This window comes from Ixodes scapularis, unplaced genomic scaffold, assembly GCF_016920785.2.
Source record: "Ixodes scapularis isolate PalLabHiFi unplaced genomic scaffold, ASM1692078v2 PGA_scaffold5__190_contigs__length_132052651, whole genome shotgun sequence".
Classification (NCBI taxonomy): Eukaryota; Metazoa; Arthropoda; class Arachnida; order Ixodida; family Ixodidae; genus Ixodes; species Ixodes scapularis.
In genome coordinates, this window is record NW_024609880.1 from 130,571,357 (window position 1) to 130,580,832 (window position 9,476).

A 9,476-nucleotide genomic window follows, 5' to 3' on the forward strand; every position below is an offset into this window, starting at 1 on the left:
ACATTCGGCGGCAAAACAGAACGGCATCGATTTATAAGCCCTACCACACGAGCTAGTTTCGGAATGAGATTGTTTATATGATTATCCCACAACATGTTCTCACGAAAAAAAAAAAAGAAAAAAAAAAAAAAGAGAAGACGCTCCAAGAGTTTTAGAAGAACTAACTATTTCAATCGGAGACGAATATATATACTTAACGTTTTAGATCATACAATTAGCTTTTTTTTTTACGAAAAATTTATAGCTTTGGTTTTACTGTAGTCGCTTTTTAATGAGTTACTAGCGCTCCCTGATTTTATTATGTTTAATGTCTGGTTGGCCATATCAATGACTTCATCACAGTTTTCAGAAGAAAAAAATACGGTCGCATCGTCAGCGTAAATGACGAATTTAGCGTCGACGTTAACGTTTACAATATCATTTATTTACGAGTTAAAAAGATATGGTATTAATATACTACCTTGTGCAACACCTGAGGTGATCGGTTTCGTAGTAGAGGAATAACCATTAATGTGTACACCCGCCGGCAATATGAAGTTGAACACCTTACCTGGTTTCTTGCCTGTTTTACGGCTCCCGAAAGCTATATTAGGGAGTTTTCGTAGATCGTTTTCGCCGTCCCGCAAGGCCCTCCGCAACCCGCTACGATAGCGGGAACTCCACAGTCAAGGCTATCGGCGCGCAGGCGCAGTAGCAACTTCTTCGTTGCGGAACGCTTAGCGGAAAGGGCAGCGCGGTCTACGAAAACTCCCTATTAACTCTCAACGTCTCAAATGGTACGTGGCTTGGGGTCGAAACTTTGCGTTCTAGCCCTCTTCTGGAACAGAGCTTGTTCCAAAACTTGCAGGAGCGTTAAGAACAAGAAGAGGGCTGTTCACCTTCATATCGCTCACAGGTGTACATATTGTTGGCGGTAACGTAGGTAGGTCTGTAGAAGTATCAGTGCCTGACCACGAATGCCATAAATTTCGAGCTTCTAGAAAGAATATCATGACTAATGCAGTCAAAGGCCTTGACGAAATCTGAAAGCCCAACTAAAGCAATTCGCTTATCGTCGGAACATTTTAAAATAAGCTCCTTTTGAGTAAGTAAGGCTGTGTTTCAGCAGAACAGCTCTTCCTAAAACCAAATTGCGACGGAGAAATGAGCTCGTATTTATTTGAAAAGTCGACCAAACGGCGGTAAAGAAGCTTTTCTAAAACTTTTGAAAAAACGGGTAGTAGAGAAATTGGCCGCCCATCGTTCCGACAACCCGCGATAACGATCATGGGCAAAGGGCGGAACGATCTGCTATAAGTTATAATTCTTTAACAGGTCTGCATGTTCCCGTCTGTACCTCTTGTCAATGTACACAAAAACAAAAAAAGCCGCACAAGGTACTTTTGCGAAGTAATTAAGTAACGCCTGTAGTTACTTGCCGAAGTGACATTGAATTATTAATACAGTTAACGTTTCATAAATATATTGTCGCAGGTTTGCACAAACACTAGCTGGTCACATTATAATTACCGTTAAAATATTTCATCCTCGAGGTGCGCTACGTTGGCTGATCAATATTTCAGCTTCACACGCAGAATGTACTTAAAAATGTGGTTCATCGAGAAATAAGGACGTTTAGATATGTTCGAATAAGAGCAGAGACTTTCATAACACAGACATTTCGGAAATCGTCTTTCCTTCTTCAAGTGTGTGCAAACAAAAGATCCTTTAAATTTACCACTCTGTGCACACGATTGGGAGCGGGACGACAGCTAGCTGTCCACAGAGGGAATTTTTGGATTGGTCCACATGAGTTTGGTAACTAGTTACAACTTACTCTGAAAATGTGATTTAAGTCATAGTTACAGTTACTCTAAAGAAATTATATTTCAACTAACAAACTATTTAGATGCTGAAATTGTAACGAGTTACAGGAAGTTAGGTAACTCTAAATATTTACTTCACGGCACTGCTAAAAAAAGAAAAAATCTGCCAGACCGGCATTTTGACAATTTTGATTCGTGCACAGATATACTCGATGAAAGAAAAAGAAACTCGAACACAAGGTAGACATAAAATATCACTCTACTGGGTGTTCTGCCCGGTTGTTTTTAAGTAATTCAGACGTTACGTGGTTAAAAAAATACGGCAGCATTTTCGTTTTTTTCATTAAGCCGAGGAAATACCGTTAGAAGACTGCTAAAAAAGAATGGTACTTTCCGTTGGGTACTTCACTTGTTACCGTTTTTCTTTTTCTCCTTTGCGAAACATAACCATTCGGTATTGGCCCCAAAGATAACAATCCTGCGGTGCGTAATATCACGAGCCAAATTGACTTCGGACCCCGCACAAGTTGACTCCGAATCAAAAAATGCATTGCAGCATGAAGAAACAGAGAACTACATTGCGTGCAGCGTGATCACTCACGCCATACCGCGGGTAATCCACGATGCCACAAGATGGCTACGCGGCAGTATATACAGTGGCCTAGCGGCAGGTATCGTATCGTCATCTGCTCTTGGACCGTATAATTGTCCGTACCCTCAACACGCCGGAGCGTTTAGGAACTCGTGGCGGTCGCGCAAGCAGAACCGCCCCCGGCACACGTAGCAGCGGGGCAGCGCGGTGTATCGACATCGACTTCCTCGAAGTCGGGAGGAATGTCGGTGAGCGCGGCGTCCCCTTTGCGCTCGAACCTGGGCGAAGGCCCCCACTGGGAGCCCAGCTCGGCCAGCCTGCTGTACGTGGACGCCTTCGAAGGAGACGTGTGCAGACTGGACCTGGCCACGGGGAACACCAGCAGCGTCCACTTCGGTCAGTGGCTCCTTTCCTCACGCGCTGCTCTGCGAGGCTGCTTCACACACCTGACACTGCTTACGCCTAGGGGTGTCGCGAACTTTTGTCGAACCTCAAGGTTCGACTGGTTCACCTAACCTTCGAACTTTCAATAAAGTTCGAAAAAGTTTGACTTATGGGCAGTGTTGCCTGGCTTCTACGCGAATATTTCGAATTTTGGAAAACAAATAATATCTAGAAAGTAGTTTATTTTATATTTTATATAACGGCCACCAATGTTTACACCGTATGAAAGCGAAAATATGCGCTTTTAATGCTTTCGTTAGTTAGTAATGTGACATACTTAAAAGGTTAAAACAGCGCTAAAGAATGACACACCAACTCGTATGTCACACCAACTCGTCCAGGCTTCAACCTTAGTAATGTGAACCAGTGATGCCAGTACACCGAACAAATATTTGCAATTCTCCTCCGCTAAATAAAAGCAACTGTTTTTTTATTGTTTTTAGTTTTCGCGCATGCGCACAAAAGTAGAACTTTAGTCGAACCTTTGTCGAACATCACGTTGAAAGTTCGAAAAGGTCGAACTTCGTTGAACTCGAACCTCGGCAGGTTCGCGACACCCCAACTTACAACCTGTCCTCTCACGACGAGGAGGCACACTACCACCATCTATTAGATCGCCGTGAAACATTTTCGTATATTGCCTGCCCCTTGCTTCATGTTTTCTGTTTGCTCGAAAAACATTTTGACAATGTTATAAACGAACCATTTCTTAGAGATAACATGTACGTTTGATGTCGCAAATACCGCAAAACCTTCATTCTCGTGAAGTGCAATTTGAACATCACACAAGCAGAGGGACAACTGACCGAAGAGTCTCTTCGACCTTTGAGAAACAGATAGTTTCGGGGAACCAATTCGTGAAGTTCTGCGCTAGCACGACTCTGGAGGAGGCACTAGTCATCTGCTTATGCGTGTATTACGTAAGGGCACTCTCCAAACCTGTGGCATATGGACAAGCCCTTGAACTTCTCCAGTTTCTGCTCGCCGAAAATGACGAGTTTCCCATTCAGTTCATGTCGGAAAAGCTGAAAAAATTGCTTATGGCCGTTCAAAAACAAAATAAATTCTGAGCCTCTGCTAATGGCAAGAAATGATTAGTAGTTTGCTATTAATGCTATGAAACAAATATCTACTGTTATCTTTTTTTTTTTTTTTTTTGATAGCCGCTGAAAAAAGACGATTTTCAGCAGGGTAGTATTGTTATTGTTTATGATAGCTACCAAAGACAAATCACTCTGCAGTACGATTTTTTTTTTTTGTGATAGTTCGTAGGAAACGACAATTTTTGGCGTTGTAACGTTTTGTTGTATAGGTGTAAGCTGCAAAAACATCGTTATAAAATTAGTATTTTGAAACAGACTTGTCAAGATCCCTTCTTGTGTTATGGTAAATAAAACACGTGTTTATTTTTAACGCTTTTAACTGTTTGGTTTTTCATATTGATTTCCTATATCAAACATTTTATACAGCTCAATTTGAACTTTAGCAACGCAGCGCAAAATGATGTTGGCTTAACAATATCAGCGGATGTGCCAGCACCGCGTCAGTGCAGTGCAGCATGTCAGCTGACAGTCAAACCACGAACAAGCAGAAATTCTACGATATTTAAAATAGCAGAGATGACGTAAGAGGGACTGTACCCCTGCATTTTAAGCGCGCCACCGTCCCTCCAAGTTTAAGAGGGAAAATATCTAAAAAATGTTTTCTTTCTCAGGGGAACTGGCCTTGACTTTAAGGGAGACGCTGTCTCGTTTGCTTTAAGAGGGGTTGTCTCACTTATTTAAGAGGTAGAATCCCCGTGTAATATTAAGAAATCTGTCGTCCTCCTTAGAGTTAAGAGGGGGAAAAACGAAGAAATGACCCTCTTACTAAGTGGGACCCGGCTTATAGCCGTGCCCCACGGGCAACTCGAACGCCATTTACAACGAATGACATTAGTGTGATTCACGAATCGGCTCGCGATCTGTCGCGCGTGGATCGCCCCATGCTCGGAGTTCCGCGCGCTGATTGGCCGATCGTTCAAATGTCATTCGTTGTAAGTGGCATTCAAGTTGCCCGTGTGGCACGGGTATTAGAGTGTATTGATAGCACGTACGTTTGAACTCAAAAATATCGCGAGACCTTCGTTCTAGTAAAGTGCAATTTGAACATCACACAAGCAGAGGAACAACTGACCGTAAATATAAAAAAACACGATAAGAAACGCATAACACAAATAAAATACGCGTACAGACCTTGAAAACTTGAAGGATTTCAGATGCAAGAATTTCTAATTGCGATGACGAAATTTTGCTTTTCCAATCTACCAGCCATGGGTTGGCCACTGCCCATTCGCAAATTAAGAAGATCGTCGACATTTTATTTCTTTAAGGGAGCCAATACGATGCTCCTACAATATTTACAATTTTTCACATTAAATACATTTCCGGACAATTACGCGTCCTGACGAATTTCGCTCTCAATTTCTTGGCTCGGCAAGTGAACAATGTTCGTATACGTGTTGAACTGTAATGAAATCTTGAGCACGAAATAATAAAACACGAATTTTCGGTCCCTTTTTTTTTTAAATTTGTTGTTACGAGAGAAAAATGGAAGTGTACGTTGCATGTTTACTCAACGAGAAGAGGTCTGAATTTGAACTGTGACGACACTGGTTCACACTGTAGATGCCAAAGTGCGATAGCGATCATTTGTAATTCACTAGACTCACGTATATCAGGGTTGAACTGGGCAAGCTGGTAATAGCGTTACATGATCAATAAAGCTATGTTCAATAAAGCTATGTCCTATCATACGAAGTGTTCCTTTTTTTCGGTCCAGATTTTTTGTCGTTGTTATTCCCATCGTGCTCAACAATTGGAGGCGTGATATTTTCCACTCGGGCTGATGAGCGCTCACCAGACGTGGAAAGTAGTTATTTTTTGAGACAGCCGCTCAAATGAAACCGAGGAGGACTTGTTGCGCAGATGGCACGGTGACGTTCGCCATTCCCTACGCGTCGAACCCGGCCCTGAACGTGATGACGCTGAACCGGGAGCTGCGTCGGTTGGACTGGAGGACCGGGGACTCGGCGGTCCTGTGCCAAGTGGACGACGAGAGGCCCCGCAACCACTTCAACGACGGCAAGTGTGACGTCACGGGACGCCTGTGGGCAGGTCGGTCTTACTCTGAGAATGCTTCAAGTAGACGGGAAATACATATTAACAAATACCCCTGGCGATAGGGCCCAGCAAAGTATGCAACGTAATATCATGCAACTAATATCGGCCGAAAAAATCGGTGCCTACATTTAGTGATCTCAAATTTTCATCAAAAATATACAGGGTGATCCAAGGAGAGGCCAGGCTCTTTAAATCGACCGCAAAATTCGGTTTCTTAACCTTTCGCGCTACGACTTCGTGCAGCGTTGCCCACAGATGGTGTATTTTCTTTCATTTTTTTTTTTTTTTTGTAAAATTTGCAAAGAGCGAACTTATTTGAGGAAAAAGTAAAGAAAGAAAAAGGCTTAGTTCCTATGGAAACGCAGCGAAGACACCGGTCTTCAAACAACACGGCGCCGTTTCGCTCGGGAGACAAGAGATGGCGCGCAACCGGTCGCAACGTCAACAGCCGCCAACGAACGAGCATACGACGCCGAGAGCCGGCGTCTTTAGCAAACAAGCAACTGCAGTTCCTTGTTGTTACCGCGCCTGTTTTTGTTTCTGCAACTGTCGCCGCCTGCGGAACGCGCGCCGCTTTTGAGTCGAAAATATCGTCTGCTAAAGACGCCGGCTCTCGGCGCCGTATGATCGTTAGTTGGCGGCGTTCGTTGCGCCATCTCTTGTCTCCCGCGCGAAACGGTGCCATGTTGTTTGATGACCGATGGCTTCGCTGCGTTCCCATAGGAGCTAAGCCTTTTTCTTTCTTTACTTTTTCGTCAGGTAAACTCGGTCTTTGCAAATTTTACAAAAAAAAAAAAAAATGCACCATCTGTAGGCAACGCTGCACAAAGTCGTAGCGCGATAGGTTAAGAAACCGAATTTTGCGGTCGATTTAAAGAGCTTGGCCTCTCCTTGAATCACCCTGTATTTTAGGGGTAAATTTTACCTCGTGAAATTTCAAGGCGTCTTTTTGCTGCACCTTGCTGCACCTCTCGGTGATGCTGTATAGTATACAGCCGTCGCTAACTCAGTCGCGTCCGTCAACGTCCGCCATTGATTCTGGCAAGTTTGTTTAATTTTTCGCACGAGTACTCCTTGCAATTTAGCAGGTTTAAAATCACCGCTAAATTACTGAAAGTTGCCACGAGTAGGAGCCTGTTTTTCCGGTCGATATTAGTTCCCCTTCTCCAGGGATTTCTATTGTCATTCTTGTCCAGCTCTCTTGCACCTTTGCATTAATTGCATTGTCATGATTTTCTGGTCGATCTTAAGCCAGCCTGAAGATGCATGACCTCTATTTGGCGCCGATAACTCGTCTCAGTGCTGATTATCATCCAGGTACCAGAGGCGCAGAGCTGGAGCCAGGCGTTCTGGACCTGGGCAAAGGGTCTCTATACAGCTTCGAACCGACCGATTTGAAGGCCGTCAGTCATATGGAAGGTCTGAACATCTCCAACGGCATGACGTGGTCGCCGGACAACACGACCATGTTCTTCATCGATTCGTACAGTCGGAAAATTTACTCCTTCCGGTCTTCTGCCGAGGACGGACGACTATGTGAGTGCACAAAAACCCTGAGTTGTTCGGGAACCGCGAGTACAAAATTAGTGAGCGTATTCAGCTGCAATTGACACAAGCTGCGTAAGTCTGGAAACTGTTTTATTTTGCTGAGAGCATTTAAAATGATAGCTCTGCAACGTAATAAATGGAAAGCTCGCCGTTTGTTTTTATTGAACACTCGCTTTTTTTGAGACGTGTTGACAACTATAAAGTGATCCTTGCATTATACTTCTGGACGTTTCAAATTCTGAGCAGGCTATATGTTCTAAACATAGCGAAAAGCGCACTGCTACGCTGCAATGTTGACTGTGTTAACTGTAGTTTCGTTTTAAGCAAAATATCCTGAAGGTCGTTGAGTTTCTCTTTGTGTATACCCTGTGCATACGGTGTTCATTTTCTGTCTGCCCAGCTGACAGACAGACTTTTCTGAACTGGAACAGCCATCCATCTTACAAGGACTGCGGATACCCGGACGGAATGACGCACGATGCCCTGGGAAGACTCTGGGTGGCTTGCTACGACGGAGGGAGGGTGCTCAACATTGATCCCGAAACAGGTGTGTTCCTGCACTTGCGGCATCCCCAAAACCGTCCCCTTTTGCGTCCCACGTTTTCAACAACAAGCGCGCGCGGAATCCCTGTAATTTAATCTGCGAAAGGAGTTTGGCGAATGAATTAGTTTTTCTCGCGTTCATGCGACACCCTGGCCTCAACAGCGCACTATCTGCGCAGCAACAGAACGCGGAGTCAGGAACGCATCCCTGAACATTCCTTGTCCGATTTCTCAGAGGTAAACGGGCATTAAGGCACCTTGGGTATTTCAACTCGGTTGGGCCTTCCGTTTCGTTGGATATTCACACTTATTAAGGGGTGTCCAAACAGGACACTACAAAACGCACGACTCCGACAAATCGTGAAAATTGAAGCGGACGCGCCCGCTTCAATTGTCACGATTTGTCAGAGTCGTGCGTTTTGTAGTGTCCTGTTTGGACACCCCTTTAGACGTTCAATCTCGTCTGCAGTATGACCTATGTAGTAGAGACCGGCCTCGTTGAATATTCCGACTGGAACGTTGCCGTTCGAATGAACACGCAGCTGAAAAGGGATTATTTAGTCAACGAGGCGAACCAGGCCGCTACGCAGTTCTCTTCGACTCTGGGTTTTCAAAGGCTCTTTGTCGTTGCTGTGGTCACATTCCTAGGGATAAAAAAATGTAGATAAACGTTACTAGAAAAAAGTAAAAAAAAACAACAAAACACTATGGGTAGTGCAGGAAACCGTCAATATATGTACGCTTAAAAATACTCAAAGTTAAAAAAATAGGTACCCGTTTATAATGTGCTACATAAAAGGCACACGTTTGTATACAGTGCTGACAAAAGAGCCCCCCGACACTTTCCAGGGACGCTGCTAAGACAGGTGATCATTCCTGCTGCAAGAACCACGTCATGCTGTTTCGGAGGCTCCAACTACGACGAGCTGTTCGTGACGTCAGCGTGGCGCGGCCTCACCGAGGACCAGCTCAAGCGCGAGCCGCTCTCAGGAACCGTGTTCAGGGTCACCGGCCTGGGAGTTTCAGGCTGCCCCGCTTACAAGTTCAATCGCTAGTGGCCGTCGCCAGGAGTGTTGTACGCAACGTCGATGCATTTTTTACTTCTTGGCCCTTGGTTCTGGCTTCTCAGACACGCAAGAAAGGTCGAAGCGTTATCAATAAATGAATCACCAATCAATCAGTCAATTAATTAATTTGCGTATAGTGTATGTTAGATAAATGTCTGAATAATTCACCAAGGTAGTCTAAGATTGTGTTTTGAAGTGAAACATTCATCGCACCAGCTTCTCAGGCAACATAATACCGCAAGCCTCAGACGTGGCATTTTTATAAGAAGCTTATCATCTTGAATGGGACGAAAAGGACCGACGGATTCACCTACTC

General features: G+C 44.3%; 1 protein-coding gene across 1 annotated transcript; it reads left to right on the forward strand.

Moving 5' to 3' along the window:
* Nucleotides 1-2,516: 2,516 nt before the first annotated feature.
* LOC8028840 (regucalcin) lies at nucleotides 2,517-9,260 on the forward strand. The gene is made up of 5 exons (XM_029978272.3): nucleotides 2,517-2,793; nucleotides 5,808-5,996; nucleotides 7,320-7,538; nucleotides 7,951-8,097; nucleotides 8,943-9,260. The coding sequence occupies exons 1-5, from the start codon at nucleotides 2,640-2,642 to the stop codon at nucleotides 9,146-9,148; spliced, it is 915 nt and encodes a 304-aa protein (XP_029834132.2). The 5' UTR covers nucleotides 2,517-2,639; the 3' UTR covers nucleotides 9,149-9,260.
* The last annotated feature ends 216 nt before the right edge of the window (nucleotides 9,261-9,476 follow it).